Below are 27091 nucleotides of genomic sequence, written 5' to 3' on the forward strand. Positions count from 1 at the left end.
TTTCCTGCTCCTCTTGTGCTGCCTGGCCTGCTGTGTTCCTCCAGCTCTACCTCTCGTTTTATTTTTAGCATCAGGTTTATACATTTTAGACGTTTTTGTATAGCACTTGCACTGTAATTGGATCAGAAAGTACTTTTCAAAGAGATTATTTTTGTACATCCAGTTTTTGTGGTTACCCAATAAACCCGTTTTAACTTCTCTTTGACCACCTGCAGTTGCTTAGTCAAATAACCATTTCAGCATGGAGTTTTGAAGATTTAGCAGAGCCTGCTTTGTTACGAATCTTCTGTTCTGCTCTTAGATGTCTGAAAATGGTGGCGACAGTGGCTGTTCCAGTGAGCGACGAAGTGAATTGGAAGGGGAGTTTGCAGATCGGGTAATAAGCAGCTTTCCATAATGTGAAAATATAATGAAAGGGCTTAATGTAATAAATATGAGAAGATATTTTCAGTAGTGGAAACATCCAAAATTAGACACTAAGTTTGTCACTTATAAATCGAATATGGAATTCAGGAGAAACTTCTTTACCCAGAGCATGGTGAGAATGTGGAATTCACCACCATACAGCAGTTGAGGCAAGTAGCATAGATGCATTTAAGGGGAAGTTGGATGAACATGTGAGGGAGAAAGGAATACAAGGATATGCTAATAGTATGAAGTGAAGAAAGGCAAGAAGAGCATTTTGTCATTTATAAAACACTGGTACAGACTGGCTTGTTTCTGTGCTGTAGACTCTGTGTAACAATTGTGTAATCCCATTTATATACACACTGTCTGCTGTTTCTGCAGTAGATGTTTAATTAGGTCTCCCTCGTTCCACTTTTCGTGATTCTGATACAGAATTTCAAATCTCAATCACAAAAGAACTGCAGTACTTCTGCACATAGTGGAAATCTCTAGCTCTGTGCCAGAAAAGCTGTTGAGTTGGGGATTCAGTTGAAAATTTTCAAAGCTGACACTCTAGTGAGGCATAAGTATAATGGTGAGTAGATGAAGTTAAGATACATACCAAATTGAATGGTGAAACAGGCTAGCGGGGCTTAACCATCAGTTTATCATCAGTTTGATCAGTTATGCAGAATTATATAATTGTTTTGGAAAAACAGCTTCAAATTAAGTACTTATTATAATCATATTTATAGTGTATTTTGCAGCAAGCGTTTCTTGCCTAGACAGAGTTAGAGTGCCAATCTGCCTGTTTTAGTTTAGTGAGAATATTTACTGTTCATTTAGTTTGTTGCTACAATAAATGTACTTAGCAGAATCCTTTTTTTTATATAATTCTGCTCAGGTGAATGCAAATATGCGAAGATATTGTGAATCAGATGAAGACAGCATTCGAAGGGTATGTACTGCAGTGTGTAACCAGGAGTGTTTGTCTACAACGGCTTTTCTACCAAAAGTTCTCTTCTGGAGCACAATGTTTCTTCTTTTATGCATTAGATGCATATTTTTGTTAAATGTTCGTTTTATTTCTTAAACCTGTTTCTTTGCCTATTGTTCTTCAATCAGGGAAATGCAAACCCCAATGTGTGCCAACCCTTACTCATCCTCAGACGCAGTCAAAAGTCTCAGCCGGTGATCATGCATGGTTGCTTGGTCCTTGCATTTTATTATGTTGTGTGCATTTTACTGATAATGCATGATGTATACAGATACTTTGCAGAAGATTTCCCTCATTTGCCCAGGGGACATATCAAACACCAAATATATTCATAAACCATTGTAGCTAGGAAACTGCCAGGTTTGGACCCTGTTCTGTGCTGAGTTAGCGATTCTCAGCTGGAGTAGGAGGTGGTATAACTGTTTTCACTCTTGAGTCATAGGAGGGGCAAATTAGCTGTGATTAGTAAAAAGTGCTTGCGAGTAGCTTGCCTATGTTCAAATGTGAAATCATTAGATGCCTGAAGGAATTGAAAGGAGAAAATTGGTGGGAACATTATAATCCAAATAATTTCCTGATATTAGACTTGTATGTTCCAGTCTGGCTATTGCGCTTACGATAGAAGTGTTTGTGGAGACTTGCCTCAAACATGTGAAAGCAAAAGTTTCATTTAATGTCATGGATATGGCTGAGATAATTTTACGCTGTGGTGTTTGCAAATGTGATTCAACAAACTTCTGTAGTAACGCAATTTATTTCTTAGTCTGATAAATAAATGCTTCACTATTTGTAGATCATTACTTTGTTGACAAAAAGCCAATGCATTTATTTGGTGTGATTTTTATCATTCAGGATCACCACAGTGAAGATAAATGGAACCTTTACCATATGTCCAGGGCTCACACACATCGGCCTTCATGTGTGGCTGTAGAGGTGGAGCGATTAAATGCTATCAAGCAGGAAAAGAAAATTGGGAAGTCTATTTTGGGCAAGGTAATTCTAACTGTTTGGGAATCTTCTGGTCGAAAGATTAAGGAGACACAGCTTGTATTTTGCCTAGTTTAGTCCAATAAATAGTATTTCATTATTGCATCATGTTGTGTTGTCAGATATGCCAGTAATAACAACAATGACATATTGGTACAAACTGTTCAAGAAAGTAGTTAGTGATTCCAGACCATCAGCATAAAGCACAACATTGTATGAAAGGAACTTTGAGGGGAAGGAGAACACAGTGGATCCCTGATCATGTTGTATATATCTTCAGAGAACAGATGGTGCAGTACTGAGATGTTGTTGTCTCTTCCTCCCCTATTAAAGGGCTAGATAAGGTCACTTCTGCTGTGTGTTCTCATTCCTGAACTTTACTCCATTTCATTGGACTGTATTGGAGAGGTTCAGTATGATGTGTCTGACTGGAGGTGATGAGAGTGGATGTGATTAATCATGTAAGTGTTGTCTTTTGTCTGCTCTCCCTTCTACAAATACAAGATAGATTAATATCACAGAGTTATAGTGTCTTCAATCATACAATTCAACTTGAATTAGGTGATTTTTTTCCTTCCTTTTTAATTGTTATGAGTTTATTGAAGAGCAGATATACGGCGTAAAAGGGGGCCACTTAGCTCAATGTGCCTGTGCTTACCGTCCACTAGAACAATCCCAATACCCATCCCATTGCTCCCTCTTTCTTTCCTTTTCTTTTGTCTGTTTATTTCCTATCACACTGTAAATCACAAGCTAATCAATTACATTTTGTGTGCAGGTGCACTTGGCTATGGTACGTTATCATGAGGCTGGCCGATTCTGTGATAAACTGGAAGAGTGGGATCGCGAGTCTGCAATCTTCCATCTTGAACATGCTGCTCTTTGTGGAGAACTGGAAGCAATTGTTGCCCTTGGTCTAATCTACTTGCAGCTGCCTCATCATATCTTGACAGACGTCACTGTGGAGGTATGTTTACTGTACTGTCAACAAGAAAAAATTTGTATAGCCGTGTTAGGCATTCATTGGACTTTGCCCACTGTATCTGGAATCTCTGGCAAGGGAAAACAGCCTGTCAGCCCTCTAACAATAATATATGTTTCAATTAGATCACCTACCATTCTTCTAAAGTCCATAGAGTATAGACTAATAGGACAAACCTCTCATCCCAGAAAGGCAAGTATATGTTTCCGATAGATAAGATGACACAAGCCATATGCAGTAATCTAGTCGAGATTTTCCCATTTTCTTTCCTCATAGCTTGTTGCACCTGATCTGTTTACAAGGACATCCAGATCCATTTTTGACTTCCAACATTTATTTCTTCACCTTTTTATTTTTAAAAGATATTTCTTCCCATCAAAATTGTAGTAATTTCACAACTGCACATTATACTCCATCCATTACTTTCTTGTCCAAACACTGAATTAGTTTATATCCTTTTGCAGCCACTTGATGTAAGAAAGTTTTCATCAAATAAGTGGATCTGCAGGGCAAAAATCTTAAAATTCCATCAAAAAATCATGAACAAAATGATGACTTTTTTTTGCAAAAGTGACTGGTGAGATTGACTGTTCAGTTGTCAGCAGCTTCAAGGTTAATGTTGTTTCCTCACAGATTTCTTTCCTACCTAACTTTGTATCATTAGCAGTTTTGAACAGTTATGCCCAGTCCCCTCATCTGATCTTTGATATAGATTGCAAATAGTTGAGTTGCAAACACTGATCTGAACATGCTGCTCTTTGTGGAGAACTGGAAGCAATTGTTGCCCTTGGTCTAATCTACCTGCAGCTGCCTCATCATATCTTGACAGACGTCACTTTGGAGGTATGTTTACTTACTGTCAACAGAAGAAACTTATATAGCCATGTTAGGCATTCATTGGACTTTGCTCACTGTATCTGGACTCTCTGTCCAGGGAAAACAGCCTGTCAGCCCTCTAACAATAATATATGTTTCAATTAGATCACCTATCATTCTTCTAAATTCTTCTAATTACAGCATGCCATCCTAAAAGTAATAGGTTTTCTGTCAGTTAGCCAATCTTCAGTCCACGTTGTCATCACTCATTTGGGAGAATGTGCTCATATCAAGGCCCACTGTTTCCAGAGATGCCACAAATGAGAAAATTCAATTAAACTACCAAAAAGCCCAATTTACCTGACTGATTCAGGTTAAAAGACATACACATCAGGCTTTTGTCATTAATATGGAAATGACTAATTATTGTCATCAAATTAATTTTCATAACCAATGGTGGAGAAAAAGGAAAACTGGAATACTAATTTATGACTGCAGAATATAGTTTAAATGTTATCCTTTTTAAACTACACAAACAGGCAAAACAAAAATACAATGTATGGACAGAAAAAGTTAAGGGGAAGCAGTTCTTTATCAACAGTCCAAATCTCTAAACTGGATGGATTGTTCTCACAAGTGGTGAGCATAATTCCAGCAAAACTACACCCATTTTTTGTCATAAACTAAAGATACACCTAATCTTCTATTCTGGGTACCAATGTTATACAATTTCTCTCCCCTACCTCAGCAACAATGCTCATCCTCTTTCATACCCCTGCCTCACCAGCTGCGTTCAGTTTCCCCGTCAGTGCCCAATAGTGTTTGTCCACCCCTCCATCCCTGACAGCGTTGCGAGGAAGGAGTAGGTCCTGGGCTGATTTTGCCAGCCCATACTTGTAGACTGTGCCAAGGCTCGAGGCCTACAACTAGCCCAAATGCCTGAAGGAGCGGAAGCATCAGTGGAAGGGAAGGACAGTAGATCAGCAGCAGCATCTGGAGTAGTGTTGAAAGGGGAACAGGAGGCTTCTCCCAGCCCAGTGACAAGGTAGCTTCCACTGGCCTGGCATGGTGGTCTTGCCCAGCATGGTCTAGCGGTTTGGCAGTCCCAGCATGGCAGTCTCGTGGCTGTCTTCTTCAGTGGAAGCTTCCGGCCCAGTATTCTAATGGCTGGCTCGGCAGTCTAGTCCTGCCGTGGTAATCTTGCAGCTGTTGTCTTCAGCGAGGCTTCCGGCCCAGTGTCCCAGTGATTGGCATGATGATCTAGTCCCGGAATGGCAGTCTAGTCCCAGCTGTATCTTCAGGGTATTCCATTGTTCCTTGATCAGCTTTCCCCGAGCCCAGAAGCCATTAACTGAACTGTGATGAACTTGGTATTAATTTTACGTGTTTTATTATTATGTATAACTTCTGTCATTTTATATAGGCATTGTGGTAGAGTGACTTATAAAACTTCTCACTGTATTTTTCATGTAAAAGTACACGTGATAGTAAATTTCTATTCTCCCCAGATCACATCATCCTAATTGTGTTCAACACCCCCTCAGGCCCAAACAGGTTTTGTCTCTCCCTCATCCCTCATTCGAAAGTGTTCACAGCTCCCTCATCTCCCCCTCAATGGTGTTTGTCTCTCTGTCACACTCCGACAGCACTTGTCACTCCCCCAACACCACCTCCCACCCCCAATAGTGTTTGACTCCTCTTCATCCATGTGCTCACTTCCCTTCATGTCTTCCCTTCAGTCCCTCAGCATGCACACCCAGGCAGTGCAGTCATCTTACGTTGACAAGACAGGGACAATGTGATTTGGGCGATGGGTCAACATTGTTGAGGATGGTGGTGGTGGGGTGAGTGGGCAGGTGGTAGTGAATGTTGTTGGAAGGATGAATGAAAATTGTCATGGAGTGAGTACATGTTGTGAGACCGAGGGATAGTTGTGGGAGGTGGTTGGGGTGCATGAGGGAAGTCAAGTGTTGCCAGGAGGGCTGTGAACATTGTCAAGGTTACTGTAATGCAATCTGATTTACTTCACATTGCATTCTTGAGGGGGATTTGCATATGGCAACAAGGTTAAGTATAGAGTGACTTCACATGTCTCCATCAATCTGGCTATCTGATCCCCCTTCTGTAGAGCTGTGCAGCAATCCAGGCAGGTTAAACTGATTATCAGAAGTGCCATAGTCATAGAGAAGTACAGCATGGAAACAGACCCTTCAGTCTAACTTGTCCGTTCCAGCTAAATATCCTAAATTAATCTAATCCCATTTGCCAGCATTTGTTCCATATTCCTCTTAAACTTTTCCTGTTCGTGTACCCATCCAGATGCCATTTAAACGTTGTAAGTGTACCAGCCTCCACCACTTCCTCTGGCAGCTTGTTCCATACACACACCACCCTTTGCATGAAAAAGTTGCTCCTTAGGTCCCTTTTAAATCTTTCCCCTCTCACCTTAAACCTATGCCATCTGGTTTTGGACTCCCCTTGGCTGTGCACCCTGTCCATCCCCTCATGACTTTATAAACTTCTTTAAGGTCACCCCTCAGCCTCTGATGCTCCAGGGAAAATAGCCCCAACCTGTTCAGCTGTGACTCAAGTAATTTACTGCTTTCCCTATTCAAACCATTTTGATTTTTCAAATCCTTGGTAATAGATTCCAATATTTTTCTGCTACTGATGTCAGGCTAACTGACTAACAGTTCCCTGTATCCCTCTCTCCCTGTTTCGTGAACAGCTGCCTTCCAATCCAGATTGGGACCATTCTAGAATCTTGGAAATTCTAGAAGATCAGAACTTATGCATCCGCAGTCTTTGGTGTTGCCTTTTTAAAAATGTGTGATATAGGCTTAAAATCAAGGCGATTTTTCAGCTTCTGGTTCTACTTTCTCCAGATTTTTATTACTTTTTCATTACTTTTATTCCTCACTAATTAGACCCTTGATTATCCACAGTTTGCATTGTCTTTTTGTGTCTTCTATTTCTGTTAATTTCTTCCTTATTTCAAGAGCATTTACAAGTAATCAACATGTTTGTGTGCTTCTAGCGAGTTTACACGTTCATTTTCTTCGTTAATGTCTTCTTGGTCATTCTTTTTAAATTTGAAAACCTCCTGATCATCTATTTTATTACTCCTTTTGGCAACAGTGTAAGCTTCTTCCAAGCTAACACTATATATCCTTATTTTTTTCTAGTTAGCCATGGTTACACCACTTTCCCATAAGAGTTTATAATCTTCAAGGGGATCTGTACTTAATAAGCATTCAGAATTATTTCTTCAAATGATTATTTTTGGTTGTTAACCCTTATATCCAAATTTCAAAATTCACCTTGGGCAGCTTGCCTCGCGTATGTCTTTAATTTGCTTTGGTTAAATTTAAAACCCTAGTTTCAAATAATTCTCAAATCTAATATGAAATTCATCATCACCCAAACCCAGAAGATCCTTTACTATATGATTATTCTTTCACTCTGTCTCCATTCACAATATTAGATCTAAAATAGCTTATTGCTTAGTTGGTTCCTCAAAATGTTGTTGTAGGAAACTGTCGAGATTTTCCTATGAACTCATCCTGTGACCTACTTTTAACAATTAGGACTACCCACAATAATGCTTAAGGTCATCTTTGATGCTATTACCTAATAAAATGTGCTCCTCTAAGTTGCTGATTTATACACTGTTTAACAATATTACTGTTAGGGGGGGCCTAGTCTCACATACAGAATATATGGATATGCCGATAGGGTGAGTTGAGTCAGAGAAGGCCCATCTGCTACATAAGTTACACATCCTTGCTGGTGTTTATTTTTGAACTGAAGACTCAATGTGATTCCTTGTAAATTTGTATAGATTAGCAATTCAAGTAAATCCATAATCCTCTGAACAGGATACTGAACAGAACCGGCAGAGAGGCTTTGACTACTTGCTGATGGGTGCAGAAGCAGGGGATCGTCCATCCATGATTCTTGCAGCTCGAGCTTTTGATACTGGCATCAATCTGAGTCCCAAAAGGTGCAGCATCTTTTTTTTTTCATCATTGCTGATAACTTTGTAATTATTTTTGAAAAAGTTCTTGAAATTCAATTTGTCCAGAGCCTTTGCACAGAATATTTTTTAAGACTTCATGAGTCCTATACTAGTTGACATTGTGTAATGGAATTGTCTTGAGCTTAATTAATATTCATCTACTCTGTTTGAATATATTTAAATTTTGTATTTTCTTTTATTTGCTAGAAAGTTTAGGCATCTGATCACTGGCAGTATCACCTAGGATGCATTTTGTGGTCATAGTTTGCCAGCAGTCACTATCTGGCATTGTATTGCAGTGAAACCTGATCTATTGAGCAAACACCTGAAGGATCGCAGTGCCTGTGAAACTTGTAAGAAAGGAGAGAAAACTGGTTCGTTGTGATTATGGGTTGTTCTGAAACCTAAGTCCTCTGTGTGAGTGAATGAAGGGGAAGTCTAGTAACTGATGAAGTACAATCAGCAGTAAAACAAGAGACCCAAAGCTTTATCAGCTAAATATTTTTTTCTGTGAAAAAAGTTGCATCTGTCAATTGGAATACGGGAAAGGGAAAGAATGCTGATGAAACAGGATACAAAGTATTTCAGTCAATAAGAGACATGGAGTGTTTTTCAAATGCTTGGGCTGAGAATTTCCCTGGGATCTGCTTCCATTCATCACTGTGTCTTGATTAGAGTTGCAATGAAACTTCTACATACGTATGCTATGTGTATAAACATGTAGCACACTTACCCTGTCCTTGTGTTGTACCATTTGGACAAATTTATGTAAACAAAAATCAAATCATCTGGACTATGAACTGAGTTTTTGGTTGGGTGTCTAACTAATCCAGATAAGGCAAATCTATTTATGAGCTGTGAAATTTCAGGATATACGGTTCAGTTGCTTCCTCCATTTACCTTATTCTTTATTTATATAGAACAAACAATTGGGAAAGATAGCTAATGCCTCCCCTCAATCAGATAACTTTAGGGAATTGGAAAGGCTGGTAACCCTTTGGCATCGTTATCTGAGAAACTGAACAGTTAGTTGATGGTCCATTTTGAAGGTGGAGAGCCAACAGGATAACTCAATCCTTTTCCTGATGTCCATGTACCTGACAGCTGAGTCTGCTGAGCAGCAATCAATATTGTGAGTCTAATGGTGAATTTTCTGAACCAGCTGGAGAGTGAAACCAAGCAGTTTAGGGAAGGAATTCCAGAGTTTGGGGTCTAGATGAATGTCGACATGACCATCAGTAGCAAAGTGAAGGCTTTGGGAGATTTAAAGAACCAGAGCTGGGAAAGGTTACAGAGATGGGCTGGAGAGTCTCGTAGACATTCTCAGCATAGGAAGCCAATCAGTCCATCGTGTCCACACTGAACAGCAAAGATCTGACTATGCTTATCATATTTTCCAGCTCTTAGCCCTGGAGTAAATATTTAAATACTGCTTAAATGTTTTGAAAGTTTCTGACTCAGCCACTTTTCCAAGCAGGGAGTATCAGACTCCTATCATCCTCTGGGTCAAAACAATTCTCCTCAACTCCCTCTTAGCCTGTTATAGTTAATCTGTGCCCCATTGTTATTGATCCATATTCTAATGGAAAATGTGCCTCTGTATGCCATCCATAATCTTATTCACCTCTAACAGGTCCCTCTCAAACTTTGCTTCTCCAAGGAAAACAATTCCAGTTGTACATTTTTTTCTCATAACTCAGACCATCCACCCAGGCAGCATCCTGGTAGATCTCTGTGCACTCTCTCTCTAGTGCTATCAGTTCCTTCCCATAATGTGGCAACTAGAATTGCATGCTGTACTGCCACTTATAGCCTAACCAGCATTTTATACAGTTCCTGCATACCTCCCTGCTCCAGTATTTTGTGCCTCGGCTAATAAAGGCACGTATCCCATATGACTCCTTAACCAGCTTATCCACCTGCCTTGATACCTTCAGGAATCTGTGGCTATGAGCACAAGATTCCTTTGATCTTTAGTACTTAACAGGCTCCTACAATTTATAGGTAATCCCTTGCCTTGTCAGCCCTCCCAAGTGCATAATGTCACTGTTCTGGGTTGAAATACATTTGCGACAACACTGACTGTCTGACCAGTCCATTGATATCTTTCTGCAGTTTATATTTATCCCCCTACTATTTACCACTGTATCAGTTTTCACGGCATCTGTAAACCTCTTGGTCATACGTGTACATTTAAGTCCAAATCATGAATGTACAGCACAGACAGCAAGGCCCCAGCTCTGAACCTTGCAGATTGCCACTGGAAACAGACTTCCAGTTACAGAGATGTCTCTCTACCATCACCCTTTGTTTCCTCCTTTTCAGCCTCTTTTTAAATCCAGTATGCCACTTGGATTCCATAGGCTATTTCTTTCTTGATGAATCTGCCATGAAGGAACTTATCAAAAGTCTTTGCTAAAGGCCATTTAGACCACATCCAATGCATTATCTTCATCAGCCCTCCTTGTTAATTGTCAAAAAATTGATCAGTGAGGCAACAGAGAGATTTAAAACAGATCATAAATTGGGCATCAAGCCTTGAAGCTTTGATTGTCTCCCTTAAAGGAGGAAAGGTCAATGGAAGACCTAACAATGGTATTAGAATAATGAGACCCTTTTTGTGGAGTAAGTAGTGGAAAAACTGTTTCCCCTTGTAAGTTTGCCTTGTAACTAGAGGCATGAAGTTTAAAATAACTGTCAAAACAGAGCATTATGATCAAAAAAGGTGCCAGCAGAAAGGAACTTTCAAAAGGCAATTTGGACATATAGCTTTCAATTGGCTAATTTGGGGGAGATATAGTTGGAGTGTTGGATTAAAAAGGTAGCTCTTTTAAGGAGCCTGCAGGGCACAGTAGGCTGAATGGACACTTTCTGTGCTGTTTTAAAACCAGAAAGAATTGCCTAGTCTTTTGGCCAGTGCCACACTGACAAATATATTAGCTTAGAAGGTCACTCATTTTATTTAATTCGCATGGCTTCTGTAGCATGTAACTGTTTAATGTAACTGTTTTTTCCATTGACATCGCAGGACTCAAGACTGGAAGGAAGCTTTGTATTGGTACAGTGCTGCTCTGAACATGACTGATTATGATGAAGGTGGAGAGTACGATGGCACAGGAGATGAACCTAAGTATTGTCTTCTAGCTCGAAAGGCAGAGATCCACATGACAGGAGGGTTTGGTGTGGAGCCAGATCCACAGAAAGCAGGTAGAATAAAGATATCAACATTTTCCAAACAAACTGAGCAGGAAATAATTTAACAGTAGCTACTGTCCAGTACCTTGTCCTTTTAATGAATAATTGTCAACTTCAGGTCTCAGAAGGCTATTTTTCGACTCTGTGTTTAAAACTTAGATTACAGCCTCTTCTAGTCCTTCAATTCTCTGGGAACTCTGCACTTCTCCAACTCTAGCCTGTTACACATCTACAGTTTTCTTCATCCAACCATTGATTCACATGTTGTTGACTACACACATTCTTAAGTTCTGAAATTCTCTCCCAAAACACCACTGTCCTTTGAGACCCCTGTTATACCTACCTCTTTTACTCAGTTGTCCTGATATCTCCTTTGTGTGTCTCATTGTCACATTTTATTTGATAACAGTTCTTTGAAGCACCTTTGGAAATGTGTTATATAAATGTCTATTGTTAAACTTGGGATTTTGTGCTGCCTAATACTTATTTGACAATGTCATTGAAATATGTAGGATTTTTAAGGGCTTAACAGGGTAAATGCTGAGAGGATTTTTCACCCCATGGGAGAGTTCAGGACCAGAGGGCATAGCCTCCAGAATGAAGGAGTGCCAATTTAAGACTGAGAGGAGGTGGAATTTCTTCTGAGGCCTGAGAGTCTTTGGAACCCCTTGCCACAGAGAGCTGTGAGTGCAGACACAAATTGTGTACATTTAAGGCTGATAGATTTTTGATCAGTAGGGGAGCCAAGGGTTATGGAGCAAAATGCAGGAAAGTGGACATGAGAAATGTTGAAACAGCCATGATCCGATTGAATGGTGGAGCAGGCATTAGGGGCTGTACAGCCTACTCCTGTCCCTATCTCTTAAGATCTAATAATGGCAGAAGTGTCAACGCATTTTAGAATTGCCACAGAAGCATTTCTGAGCAGATCGCAGTAAGGGATTGCATCTGGACCATCTTCAGTATTGGCCTGGGCTTTGAAGCAGAGTTACACCAAAATAATTCTTTATTCGTTTCTCTGATACCAAATGACCTGCTGTTTATTATCAGAGATATTAGAGTGTAATCTTTGTTTAATATTCCTGTGAACATTAACGTTTTCATTTGAAGTAACAAGCTTTCCTGGATGCTTGATATGGTCCCAGCTTGAGGATCTATAAAACTGTGCACAATCAATTAATGTTAGAATTCAATTTTGAAGTGTTAACCAAAATGTAATGTCCTATTTTGCTGTATTGTCTTGGCCTCCTCACACTCTGATGTCTCAGTTTCGCCCTAGAAGCCGCCTGAGATTTCTATTGGGTATATTTGATAAGTTAGATGGTCTTGTTTGCCCAGATTGGTAGACAGATTGTTATAATCACTCAGCATTATCTTTAAAGTGAGAAACAGAGTCAGCATTTCAGGTATAGTAAGAACTGTAGGAAGTAAAGAACCCGTCCATCTTCTCTCCCATCTATCCGCTCCTCCCACCTCGCTGACCAATCCCCACCACTGCCTACCTGCACTCACCGATCACCATCCCACCTACCTTCCCCAGCCCCACCCCTCCTCTCTCTATTTATTTCTGAGCTCCCTTCCCCCTCCCCCATTTCTGGTCCCAAACCGAAACGTCAACTTTCCTGCTCCTCTGATGCTGCCTGGCCTGCTGTGCTCCTCCAGCTCCACACAGCATTTCAGGTGATGACCTTTTACCTGAGCTTAAGGATACTGAAGGTGAACAGTTTTTATTCGAATACAGGAGTAGGGACAGAGTAATAAGGAAAATTTGAGAAGGGGTGCAGCACAGGAGTAGCCAAAATGACAAAAATTGATTTTGGTACAAAGCAAGACAGTGTAATAATGAGACATTCAAAGAAACGAAAGATAGGTTCAGAGGAGGTGAAAATGCTTACAGTATTATGGGGTGTTTTAAATAATGTTGTTGGACTGAATTAACCTTCTTGCGGTCAGATTAGATTTGTACTCGCTGTTCACGCTCTTAATGCTGTTGACACCTTGCTCATGCAGGAGCATGACACCCATTGGTTTCCAGTATAGCAGCCTATATTAATGATGTATTAAACCGCAGTTGTTGAGTCTGTTTCTTCCCCTGTAGCTAGACCTTTTTTCAATGTGTGTTTCTGAGGTGTGGTTTCATATGCACTGACAGACTCTTCATTACTGACTTTTCTATTTGAGAGCTCTGAACTTTGAAAGAAGTATTCTTAATCAAACTGTTCGGATGTGTAATGATATCTGGGGCAGTTGGCATTTGAATTTGGTCCTTCTGGCTCAGAACTACTTATAGTACACTGCAGCACAAGACTCGCTATGCTCTGATCTTTGATAATGAGGTATTTCACATAGGAAGGCCTTGACAGCTGAATCTGATCCTTAGCACCAATTCAATCACTAGGTGATGCAGTGGTCAAGTTCCTGCCTCTGAGCCAAAAGACAGCGTTCAAGTCCTACAGTGTATTAACATCTCTGAACATGTTGATTTGAAATATCTACCCAATTAGGGAATGGCTGATGCCTTTTGAGGAACTGGGGCACATGGTGAATTGAATTAGGATAAGAATGTCTTGAAGTGATTTTTTAACCTATGTTTAATGTTATTATTTGCATGCTGCTGTGTTTAGGAGACCTCTTCACAGAAGCAGCAGATGCAGCAATGGCAGACATGAAGGGCAGACTTGCTAACCAGTACTACGAGCGGGCAGAGGAAGCTTGGTCCATGATGGAGGAATAAACCTTTGACCTATGCACAGTTGATTGTCAAAGTTATTTTAAAAAAAATGGTTATTGTTTACTAAATGTCAGATGTCTTCCTTTTGTCTGCACAGAATGTTTGGAATTTCTTCTGTATTTTTACCATTGCATTGAATGATCTTTTTGAATGATCAGAATCATTGCAAATTCAGTGGGCTGCGTGCTGTCCTTCTGTTCTGCACTATTCTGATTCTCGTCATGTTTTGGGTCTGTGTTAATCTGCATTAGCTGCTTATGGTATTATTATTGCAAGTATCTGGCTGAATTTAACAGCACTTTTTATAATTTTTGATAATGCCAGGGATATTTGCAGAGCAAGTGGGATTTTATGATTGTTGATCTGACCCTTTTTATGATTAACAGTTTAAGAAAAGCACCTTCATGTTGTTCCCCTTCATCATCCTTCATGAAGAGGAGGCAACACTCCAGCAGATTCAAATACTACAGTTATGTTTACAAAAGTGTGATGATGGGGGTGAACGTGTGCAGGACAGTTGTACATTAAAGAGCACTCATTACAAAATCATGTTTGTCTAATCTGGATTTGCTGACAAACGCACAACAAAGTGACACATCCAGCTGAATTACAGCATTGTGTCTATCACTAGTTTACAGGTGCCTTTACTGCCTCCGGCTGCGGATAAAGAGGGTAAAAGCTCCATAATAGACTTTACTGTGCCCTCTGACCCCATCCATCTCTGCTTAATACTTATATTGTACCTTAATGCAATCACGCACCTCAGTGCACTCTAGATAATTAATGACCTTAAGGTGCAATGGCTATAATGTATTCAGCCTTTTTGTGCCATCAATGTGTCTGGTCCAATTGGTTAAGGGAGAAATGTTGGTCAAAACATTGTAAGAAGTTTTTATAACGATGCCAGAGAATCACCAATGACACCAGACTGCCAAAGACCTCAGTCTAACAACTCACCTGATGATGTTCACCAAGCAGCAGAAACGTCCCCTCGTAGAACATAAAATTACCCCATTAGTTATCCCATCAGGCCCAATGCTGTGTACTGATTGAGCCCTGCAATGCTCTCAGCCAGTTCATCCTAAATCATCATTGAATGACCCAACAACTATTGTACCTAGTGTGAAAATAATGTATTTATCTCTATGTGATCCTTTACCTATGTAATTGCAAATGCTTTCATCTAGGAAGTACCATATTCAAGAAAGCATGAAGATTTTATTGAACCATTGAGAAATATGTTTCCTATTTTTAAAAAAAGGGGCAATGGTTAATTACTTGCTTTACTACTAACAACTGATTGCCACTAGATGATGATGATGACATAAGGCTCTCCCCTTCTGGAGTCAAAAAAAATAGTCTATCATTTTCCATGAAGTATGTTGCCTCTTTTATGTAAAACATCACCATATTCTTAGCTTGGCACCATGGATTGTACAATGACTGCTGTGCATTCTTATAAATCAGCAGGCACTTTATGGTTTACACAGTTTTTAATGTGTAATGTGAATGCGCTTTGCAAGAATAAATTCTTTTTTTATTGTTTTAAATCTCTGAATTTATTGAATTATTTAAATTTGCTAGCTTGAACTGAAAAAAACCATAAAGGTTTTATAGATATTTGAGTCAATAAAGTCAGCATTGTTCCTGTAGAGTGTTTGAGTCCAGAGGTTAATAATGGAAAATGAGATGGCAGATTAATTGAACTGATATTTTGCACGGTTGAGGATACAAGTAATATCCCGTAAATAACTGTAAAATTGTGAGGAAGAGATTAACTCGGGTAAAATAACAATCAACAGAGAAATGATACTGAGCAAACTGTTCGAGCTGTGGGTTGACAAGTCCCTGGGTCCTGGAGTTTATCATTGCATCTGAAAGGAAGTGGCTGGTGAGATGTGTGATGCTTTAATTTGAATTTTCCAGAATTTCTTAGATTTGGGTAAAATTCCATTCCAATGGAAAATATTGAATGTGTCTCCTTTATGCAAAAAGAGAGACACAAAGCAAGAAACTACAGGCCAATTAGCTTAACATCTGTTATTGAAATGACATGAGAAGCTTAATATTTTAATGAAGATCTGTAGCTCGTTTTGTGGTTGAAGTTAAATTAAAGCCAAAAGAACTGTGCTTGCTCTGAGGCAGGGTTACCAGACCTGAAACATTAACTTTTAATTTTTTTTCTTCACAGATGCTGCCAAAGCTGCTGGGCTTTTCCAGCAACTTCTGTTTTTGTTGTGGCTGGAGTTGTTGGTTAGTTTGCCGACCTGACTGGTTTTCATGCAAATGTTTCCGTCTCCCTTCTAACTGACATCTTCAATGCAGTCTAGCCTCCGTTGAAGTGCTTTTGTTCTGTCCTGCTCTGAATTTATTTAATCCAGTCTGTCATGGTGGGCAGTCTTGTTTCCGTTTTTGTACTGTAGTAGTATGTGGATGGGGTCTATTTCAACATGTTTGTTTATCGCACCAGTGGTTGAAAATCGAGCCTCTAGGAATTCTCGTGCTTGTCTTTTTTTGTCTTGCTTGTCCTAGTACTGTAACTTTGTCCCAGTTATCACACTGCAACATCCCGGAGCTGCACAAAAATGAAGAGGAACACCTATACAAAGTCTTTACGAACAGTGGGTATCCCAACAGCTTCGTCTGCCAATGCCTGGCAAACAAACAACACCAAAAAGACACTACGCCCCAATGTACTGGCCACCCCACACTATATTAGAAACATATCAGAACTGACTACAAGACTCCTATGACCTCTTGGAATAATGATAGCACACAAACCAACAGCCGCACTTTGCCAGCTATTGTCAAAGAGGAATGACCCCATACCCACAATGAGCAGGACAAATGTGATATATAAAATACCATGCAGTAACTGCAAGAAACACAACATGGGACAGACGGGCAGGAAACTTGCCACCAGGTTACATGAACACCAACTCGCAGCAAAACAGCACGACCAACTCTCCCTCGTTTCAATACACACTGACATAGAAGGACATCAATTTGACTGGGACCATGACAACAGTGCTTTAATGGACACTAGACAGCACTGAAGATGTCACCTGGAAAGGAGATGAAACGTTTGCACGAAAACCAGTCAGCTTAGCAAACCAACCAACAACTCTGATGTTAGAAGCTATTATTATAGACATTATAACATGGCACTTGTAAATAATTCATAGTAATTAGACAGAGTCAGTGTGGTTTACGAAAGGAAAAACATGTTTAACCAATTTATTAAAGTTCCTGCCGGAAGTAATATGCTATGAATAAAGGGGAACCAGTGAATGTACTGTATTTGGTTTTCCAGAAGGCATTCGGTAAGGTGCCACATCAACGATTATTGCAGAAAATAAAAATTAAATATGTAAGGGTAACATATTGACATAAATAGAATATTTGCTTGCCATCAGGAAACAGTAGGAATAAATAGGTCAATTTCTGTTGGTTAGATGCAAAAGGTGTTTGCCACATGGATCTATGCTGGGACCTTAACTTATAATATGCATAAATTACTTGGATGAAAGGAATGGAGATATAGTTGTTAAATTTGCTGATGACAAGGATAGGGTAGGAAAGTAAGTTGTGAAGAGCATATCATGGAGTCTACAAAGGAATATAGGTAGGTTCAGTGAGTAGGCAAAGGGCTGGCAAATAGATTATCATATGGTAAAGTGTGAAATTATGCATTCAGCAGGAGGAATAAAAAGCATATTACCTAAACAATGAGAGACTGCAGAGCTTCAATGCAGATGAATCTGGGTGTCCGAGTTGTTATGAACCCAGATGATCGCTATTACTGGATGAGTCAGACCCCAGATTTAAATCTGGTTTGATAGATTATATTTTGTTTTTATTGTAAGAAAGTGGTGACTCATTGAAATATTCACACACATTGTTACAGACTTTGTTTCAACTATACAGCAGGTGTTTATTGTAATGTAAATTCAAAGATTTTTAAACACAGTAAAAATGTAATCAAATTAATCCCAAAACACTTGTTTACAAATTCCAAAGATGAAGACTCATGCACAGTATTCAAAAACACTATTGTAGAGTCTCACCAGAGGGAAAAAAATCTTTTCTTAACACCTCGATGGGTTTAAAGCAACTGTGACTTTAACTCCTACACTGGAAAAGCTCATAGCTTCTTTATAGACCTCATACCCGATCTTAAATAATCTCTTCAGAGTTTTATTCCAACATTTCTGGTTTGGGACTCTTACTAACTACTCACTCTAAGGTAAACTAGTTTTGCTGTATTCACCCCTTCTCAGGAGCACAGCTCTGCAAAACCATATCCATTCAAGGACTGCACAGAACTTCCCAAAACAAAGTAAAACTATAAATTATGGGTGTTTCCCTTAAATTTTTTTTAAAAGTCTAGAAATTTCTAACAGATCTTTTGCTTGCTAATTTGGAAATCATCCTGATCTAAATTAAAATCAATTATTCCTGCCAAAGTAGCTTTCACAAACTGTCTTTTTAAAAAAATAACATTACAAAAAATACTTGCAAGTTAATTACTTTAGATACACAGAAGACATAGATGTTCATAACCCAAACTGAAAATAAATGATATTTAAAAATATCTCTAAATCTCACAATTTATGTCATGCCTCCTCCCCCTGCCTCACTCAAAAAAGAGCGGTAATACATTTAAGATCATAAGATGTAAGAGCAGAAATGGGCCGTTCGGGCAATTAAGTCTGTTCTGTTCAATGAGATAATGGCTGATCTAATAATCCTCAACTCCAGTTTCCTCATTTATCTACATAATCCTTGATTCTCAGCCTTGAGTAATCTTAATGACTCAGACTCTACAATTCTGTGGTAAAGCATTCCATAGATTCACTATGCTCTGAAAGAGGCATTTTCATCCGTTATTTTGTCATTCTTACTATTGTATGATATTGAATTAACAACAGGTTAAGATTAGGTCAGAAGTCCCACGACACTATAGCCAACAGGTTTATTTGCAATCACAAGCTTTCAAAGCACTGCCCCTTCGTCAGGTGACTTCATCTGACGAAGGGGCAGTGCTTCAAAAGCTAGTGATTTCAAATAAACCTGTTGGATTATAACTTGGTGTCGTGTGACTTCTGACATTGTCCATCCCAGTCCAACAGTGGCACCTCTACATCATGTTAAAATTAAATATATTTCGTTAAACAGCAACTGTATTTCGAGTCTGATATGTGTCTTCGGGTTCCAATGAAGTGTTTGAAGTGTTAACTATTTCTGTCTTTTTCCAGCACTTTTTCTTACTTCAGCCATAACTTTAGTGAAGTGATAGAATCGTTTAACACGTTTCCTCAGTATAACTGGGTCAAAATCCTGGAACTCCCTTCCAATCAACACTGCTAGTCTACCTACAGTAAATGCAATCGAAGATGGGCAGTAAATGCTGGGCTCATAAGCTGTACCCACTTGCTGTGAAATAAAATGAACAAAAGTTCTTCTATCATATTCCCAAATGCCTCTCCCCCACCCCTCTGCAACTATTTATCCAGATTTAGAATTTCTTTATGATTTATCTTGTTCTGACAAAGAGTCACTGGAATCAAAACGTTAATTCTGTTTCTCTGTCACAGATGCTGCCAGACCTCCTAAATGTCTCCAGCGATGTCTGTTTTTGTCTCAGATCTTCAGCATACACATCTTGTTGTTTTATTACAGCTATGTTGTCTGTATTGACATACTCACAACACCTCGGCGGGGGGGGGGGGGAATTGTGTCTTCTCCTTGTGGATGTAGTGCTGTATCTCCAGGATGGGTCGCACCGGGTCGTGGGGGCTGGGGGGCAGAGTTCATGTGTACGTGTAATACGGTCCTCCGGCCGTTAGGGGCTCCAGTGCCTATCTAATACGGCGAAAGGGGATCGCGGAGCACATGTAAAGCGGTCATCTGGCCGCCAGGAGGACCCAGAATACCATTGTAAAGCGGTCCTCCGGCTGTCGTATGGGTTGGTGCACCTGAGTGGACTGACCTCCGGCCGCCAGGGGACCTGGTATACTGATGAAACGCGGATCAGAGGGACACAGCGTACCCATGTAACGCGGTCCTCCGGCCGTCAGAGGGACCCAGTGTACCAATGTAACGCGATCCTCCGGCTGTCGGGGGAGGCCTAGTGTATCCATGTAACGCGGTCCTCCGGCCGTCAGGGAGACCCAGCGCACCAATGTAATGCGGTCCTCTGGCCGTCAGGGGGACCCAGTGTACCCATGGAACGCGGTCCTCCGGCCGTCAGGGGGACCCAGTGTACCCATGGAACGGGGGTTGATGATAGGAGTCGGACGCACATGTCGGCTCCATGGTTGCTGGCCGTTTCATCCATTTCGCCGGCACTGCCTGAGGGAACGGGCGGCTGGGGAGGGTGGTGAGTACCGGGGTTAGGATTGTGGGCTTGGTCGGGCCTCGGCTGGCATTAAGTCAACGGCCTCGGCCTGAGGTTTAGACGGTCCCCTGTGATGAATGGGCTTCTGACCTGCCTCTGTTTCTCCCTCTCTCCTGTACAGGCCGGCTCCTGGGACCTCCATCCCCCAATGAGGCCGTTCATCCCCGTGGAGTTAGTGGTCAGCGAGGTCAGGAGTGCTCTCCGGGTACCGGCATCAGGTAAGGCAACTGCCGGCCTGTCAGGATGGAAGGGAGCGCTTCCGGCGCCTCTGGCTTTAGCTGCAGCAGCTTATTGCCCTTTCATTGCATCAGATAGAGCCGGGTGTAGAATGGGACTGTGCAGCCTGTGAGGAAAGTCGCAACCTCAGCTAGATGAGGACAGAAACCTCACAGTGCTTCAAAGCCGATGAGTTAAATAAGTGTGGCCACCATGGTAATGTAGGAAACTCACTAGTTAACAAGTACACAGTAAGATCCCATTGCCCACCGTAATACGGTAATTGCCCGATGTTCTGTTTTACTGGTTTTGATTGAAAGGTAAATGTTGTCCAAGATACCAGGGACAACGCCTTCAATTCTTTTCCTCAAATAGATCTTTTGAGAGGCTTTGCCTGTGAAAGATAGTCCCTCAGTCTCCTCCAACAGTGCAGTACCACCTCAGTATTGAACCTCCTGTAATGCAGTGTTCCCCCAGTACTATTCTTTGGCATATGCAGCACTAGGGTTGTCATTTAGCTTTTTTTTTGCTCAAGTCTCTGGAGTGAGTTCCTGACTCGGGCTAGACTGCAGCCACAAAGTCTAAAGTACTGTACAGTGTGCCAGTAGCTCCCTGATCAGTCCTTAACTAAGTAAGGACGAGAAAACTTTCTCTCCTTTTCTGCGATCTTCAATTACATGATTGTCAGCTGCTTTCCTATTTCTACATGGGTCATTCAGTGCAATCTACAATCATTGTACTTATTGCATAATGTTTATCAATTGTAAACATACCATAGCTCTCTGAGCAGATTATGTAAGTGTATCTATTGCAATATTCTTGGTCTTGTTGAGCTACTAAATAATATTTGCAGAGCCTGAGGTAAGGAAAACATCAACATTATTTAATAATCATCTTACTATGGCTTCATCTTGGTCCTGAGGCTGCAATGGAGACTAAGACCATGTGACATTGCATCACCTTTTATTAGCATATCACATTCAGACGTAATTTATTATTCTATATTACACCCAGTTTCTGATTTGACTGATCATGTTCAACTCCCTGTTTGCTCCCCAAGTCTCTGACTTCGCTGCTTACTTTGGTAAATGAAATCTGTCATTTGTACCTCATAGAGTCACAGAAATGTTTAGCAAGGAAACTCATCAGTGCCGACAAGATATCTTAAATTAATCTAGTGCCATTTATCAGCTTTTGGCCCATATCCCCCCTCAAACCCTTCCTATTCATATACCCATCCGGATGCCTTTTAAATGTTGTAATTGTACCAGCCTCCTCCACTTTCTCTGGCGGTTCATTCCATACACACACCACCCTCTGCATGAAAATGCTGCTCCTCAGGTCCCTTTTAAATCTTTCCCCTCTCACCTTAAACCTGTGCCCTGTAGTTTTGGACTCCCCCTCCCCAGGGAAAAGACCTTGTTTATTTACCTCATGCATGCCCCTCATGATTTTATAAACCTCTGAGGTCACCTCTCAGCCTCTCATGATCTAGTGAAAATAGCCCCAATCCATTCAGCCTCTCTCTATAGCTCAAATCATCCAAACTGACAGCATCCTTGTAAATCTTTTCTGAATCCTTTCAAGCTTCACAAGATCCTTCTCATAGCAGGGAGACCAGAATCACATGCAGTATTCCAAAAGTGGCCTAACCAATGTCCTGTACAGCCACAACATGACCTCCAACTCCTATACTCAGTGCACTGTCCAATAAAGGCAAGCATACCAAACGCTCCCTTCACTATCCTATCTACATGCGACTCCTTTTCAAGGAACTATGAACCTGCACTATGACGAAAAACAGTGGACCCAGCAATGATACTTGTGGCACACCACTGGTCACAGGCCTCCAGTCTGAAAAGCAACCCACCACCATCATCGTCTGTCTTCTACCTTCAAGCCAATTCTGTATTGTTCTCCCTGTTATTCTATGTGATCTAACCTTGCTAACCAGTCTACCGTGAGGAACCATGTCAAATGCCGTACTGAAGTCCATATGGATCACATCCACCACTGCCGTCATCAGTCCTCTTTGTTACTACTTCAAAAAACTCAATTAAGTTAGTGAGACACAATTTCTCTCTCACAAAGCCATGTTGACAATCCCTAATCAGTCCTTACTTTTCCAAATACATGTAAATCCTGTCCCTCAGAATTCCCTCCAACAACTTGCCCACCACCAATGTCAGGCTCACCGGTCTGTAGTTCCCTGCTTTTTCTTTACCACCTTTCTTAAATAGTGGCACCACATTAGCCAACCACCAGTCTTCTGGCACCTCACCTGTGGCTATCGATGGTACACGTATCTGAGCAAGGGGCCCAGCAATCACTTCCCTAGCTTCCCACAGAGTTCTAGTGTACACCTGATCAGATCCCAGGGATTTATCTACCTTTTACCTGGTCTAATCTGAGGGTGGCACGGTGGCTCAGTGGTTAGCACTGCTGCCTTACCGTGCCAGTGACCCAGGTTCAGTTCCAGCCTTTGGCGACTGTCTGGCCTTTGCACATTCTTCTTGTGGCTGCAACTGTCACCTTCCTGTGGGGTGTTCCAGTTTCCACCCGCAGTCCAAAGATGTGCAGGTTTGGTGAATGGGCCATGGTAAATTGCCCTTAGTGTGCATAGATGTGTAGATTAGGTGGATTAGCCATGAGAAATGTCGGGTTATGGGGCTAGGGTAGAGGGGTGGGATGCTGTTCGGAGGGTTGGTGTGGGCTTGATGGGCTGAATGGCCTGCTTTTGCATTATAGGGATTCTGTGATGCTATGACTGTGACTCCATCCCTCAGCACTGTGGTTGACTGTTAATTGACCTCTGAAATGGCCTAGCAAACCATTCAGCTCAAGGGCAATTTAGGATAGACCTGCTAAGTTTTGAGATCCCCTAGTTGCCTTAATGGAATGTAAACTGTTTGCTTTCGTGATTAAAAAATGCCTTTTTGTTGCCAGTAGGTTGAAGCTTTAATGGGGACTGTCAAAATTTCGCTCTCTTTTCTGCAATGTCTGGACTGAACTGTTTTGGACCTCTTGTACTTTTGCAAGGAAGAAAATTTAGGATAGACAAGAAATACTGAATTTGCCACCTAGGTTGCCTGAAAAGGTAAACGGAATTTGTATTTTCAGGCCCTATTGCTGTGAGGATATATTAGTTTACCTGAATGTGTTTGCAGCCTTTTTTTGAAGAGATTGGGAATTGAGATTTCTTGAAGTCACTTGGACTATGCTGGGCAGAAGGAGAATTGCTGATTCAGGTTTGGTAATCAGGCATGCATCTGGACTTCTCAATGAACACCGAATCTCTGGTCTGTTTGGTTGTGTTAATGACTACTACAACTTCGTTGAAAGTTGCTTCTTTGTAGAAACGAGTGCATGACTGTTTGGTTGGACTGTGCCATTTTTGTTTTGAATAAGACAGGACCATGGCTGTGATAACAAGGTGTAGAGCTGGATGAACACAGCAGGCCAAGAAGCATCAGAGGAGCAGGAAGGCTGCCGTTTCGGGCCTAGACTCTTCTTCAGAAAACCGTGGCTGAGATGTCTGTTTCAATTGTACATAACAAGCTTGGTTTCAAATCCAAATTATCTCTGCTGGTTGAAGGCCTATAAGGTTGTGTGCTTTGTGACACTTATCAGAGTTCCACATCTGACTGGAACAATACTTGTCCCGTTTCTCCTTCACTTTCAAGTCATCATCTTTGTGCATGCAGCTTGAATATATGTGGCAGTGGAGGGGGCTGATTTCTTGGTCGTCTTCATGTGAGAAGTTCATGTGGAGTTAAACTATTCTGGAGTGAAGATGAGCAAGGGTTCAGCAATGTACATTTAAGGTCATTGTTCTTGATTTCACTGTTTCACTACATGCTGCTCATTCAGTTTCCGTGTTAGCTTAAGGATATCTTGGTGAGCTTGGAGTATGGACACATCCATATGATGTTATGAACTCTTTAAAATACTCATTCCATACCGTCTGAGAATACAAGGTCTGCAATTCCATGTGTGCAAAGATCTTGTTCAGTGATGTAATCACTGGATCAAACATGTGACCCTCCAGTTGCTTGATTTCTATCCATCTACTGTCAAGAATATTTTACGTTGTATTTGAGGTTCATCCCAAAACATTCCAATGATCTGATTGGAACTGAAAATGACACCAACAGTTCTCGTCCCCTGATGATGAATAGAACAAGCAATTAGCTCAATATGGAAACCCAGCTATCAAACAGAATATTTTACTCTGGGATGGCATTATGATACTCAGATGCTTTTGGTGCAGTTGTTGTCGTGTATTGAGACTTAAGAATGTTGGAATAACCAATCTCTTATAGTAGATGGGTAAATCATCCACTGCACCGAAGTGTCCTTTCTGTTCATGGTGCTGTTGTAGAATGGGATTGTGCCGCAGTATGTGTTGCCATCCTTTGACACAGTGAGTTCATTCTTTGTCAGATTTTGGTGCAACTCTGATTTCAGTTGGTTGCTGTTAAAATTGAGGTTGTTATTGACGTAAAGTTTCCATCTCTTTGACTAAACCTGTATCTCCTTTTGACCTTGCTGCAGGGTTAAAGCACATGTTCTACAGAACAAAGCACATGTTGTAGTCTGCTGTTTTCCAGGAACACATTCTCTTTGCCTCCTCATCCTCAGTCAAAATCGTTGTACTATGGAGGAATTTTTGGCAACTCCTTAGAATTTAACTGTCACCAAGAGTTGGTCATCTGTTTCTATCTTGGAGTGAAGACTGAGCAAAATCTGCAAACTTTTTCACAATGCTTCTTTTTCTATCACTGTGTACCTCTGTTCAATTTCTTGCCAGTGAGCAGGGTGCATAGTAAACTGGCTTACTCTTTCCATCTGTCGGTGTCTGAAAAATACAGCTCCCAGTCCTCGAGAAGATGCATCTGCAGCAATGATAGCAGCTTTGGGTCATAGTTAAAATACCTGGTGATATCAACAATTCTTCGATTTTTCTCAAAAGACTTCTGTTGTGCTCCTGCCTAGCTCCATGTCATAGCAGCTGCCTTAGTGGTCATTGATAGCTAATTTAGGAATTTTCCAATTTGTTTTACCACACCCATGCATCTCTGGAGCTCAATTACGTTGTGAAGAGCTGGAAACTTCTTGATTGCTTTTGCCTTTGTGAATCAACTCTGATACTGGATATATCTGCCCAAGGAACCTGACAGTTGGCTGCATGGATTCATCATTGTTGTGTGCAAATTCCCATGGGCATTGCAGATATCATTCAAAATGCACTTTAGGAGAGGGATGAATTTGTACTTGAAAGATCCCAAAATGCCTAGGAAGTATTAATCATGGAGGTGATCAATGAGACAAACATACTGTCTACCACACCCCATACAGATCGAAGAGGATCTCAAGTTTCCTCCGATCACTGGTTTCCTCTCTCTTGTGCTTTTCATCAGAAATACAAAGTGATGGTGTTGGGAATACGTATATTTATAGATTTCGTGATTTGGAATGTGGATGTGTGTGAGCTGTGGCTCACTGGATAGCACTGCCATCTGAGCAGGTTGTGGGTTCCTGTCCTGCATTAAACACTTGAATATGAAGTCCATGTTGTTGCCTGTAAATCCAGCATTGAAAGAATGTTGCACTGTTAGAGGTGCTGTCTTTTAGATAAGATGTTAAATGTAGGCACTATCTGTGCTCTCGTCGCTATCTTGAAGAGCAGGGGATTTCTCTGTAGTGTCCTGGATGGTATTCATCCCTCAAAAAGGATTGTTAAAGCTGGTGATTTTTCTTTATCACATTGTTGTTTGTAGGATCTTTCTGTGTGTAAGTTAGTTGGTATATGGCCTGTATTGCAACAATGATACTTCAACAATATTTAATTGGTTGCAAAGAGTTCTGAGGGTCTGAGGTTCATTCTTTGAATGCAAATCTATCTTAACTAATGCTGTGTGGTCCTAACTCTGAAACCCACGCTTTTGTGATGTTTGTGTTAATTAGTAACAGGAATAGCTTCAAGAAGCTGTTCCTCGTCCCCTGTTGGGTATATTGCTGTTGACTGAAGGATCTCCATGGGAAGAATATTGTGACGAGTCACTAGGTTGCTGCATGATGTAAGCAAATTTGGTCATTTTAGAACATCGGTCTCTATCATAAGAAATTATAGGTTGCAAATATTCAAGTAAATGAGATAAAAGAATGACCAGATAAGGGCTCGATGAAGCAGTCTAGTTCCAGGGTTTAAGAACATAGGGTCATCAATGTAAAGACGTTTTGTACAGAGGGGAGGAGAAACCTCTTCAGACGGGGGGTTGTGAGGTTGTGTGGTTCACTTCCAGAATTAACAATTGAGGTGGAAGCTGTAAACTTTCCAGGTTAGAATTGATAAAGAGACT

At 40.8% G+C, this 27091-nt stretch overlaps 2 protein-coding genes across 15 annotated transcripts in view; both read left to right on the forward strand.

Annotated features, from left to right (window-relative positions):
• Positions 1-15663, forward strand: part of eef2k (eukaryotic elongation factor 2 kinase) — a 69456-nt gene extending 53793 nt beyond the window's left edge. For all 9 annotated transcript variants that reach the window (XM_048609323.1, XM_048609331.1, XM_048609329.1 and 6 more), the window contains 7 exons: positions 302-376; positions 1292-1345; positions 2237-2377; positions 3150-3338; positions 8048-8172; positions 11216-11394; positions 14007-15663. In XM_048609323.1, the coding sequence (XP_048465280.1) occupies positions 302-376; positions 1292-1345; positions 2237-2377; positions 3150-3338; positions 8048-8172; positions 11216-11394; positions 14007-14116 (873 nt within the window). In that variant the 3' untranslated portion in view covers positions 14117-15663. The remainder of the gene's footprint in view (positions 1-301; positions 377-1291; positions 1346-2236; positions 2378-3149; positions 3339-8047; positions 8173-11215; positions 11395-14006) is intronic.
• Positions 15664-20112: 4449 nt separating this feature from the next.
• polr3e (polymerase (RNA) III (DNA directed) polypeptide E) overlaps positions 20113-27091 on the forward strand; it is a 57586-nt gene continuing 50607 nt past the window's right edge. The window contains exons 1-2 of one of the 6 annotated variants that reach the window (XM_048609456.1): positions 20113-20495; positions 20635-20731. The gene's annotated coding sequence lies outside the window, so the exon portion shown is untranslated. The remainder of the gene's footprint in view (positions 20496-20634; positions 20732-27091) is intronic. The other 5 variants (XM_048609454.1, XM_048609452.1, XM_048609453.1 and 2 more) reach the window with 5 other exon arrangements.

This window comes from Rhincodon typus, chromosome 21 (assembly GCF_021869965.1).
Source record: "Rhincodon typus isolate 14 chromosome 21, sRhiTyp1.1, whole genome shotgun sequence".
Classification (NCBI taxonomy): Eukaryota; Metazoa; Chordata; class Chondrichthyes; order Orectolobiformes; family Rhincodontidae; genus Rhincodon; species Rhincodon typus.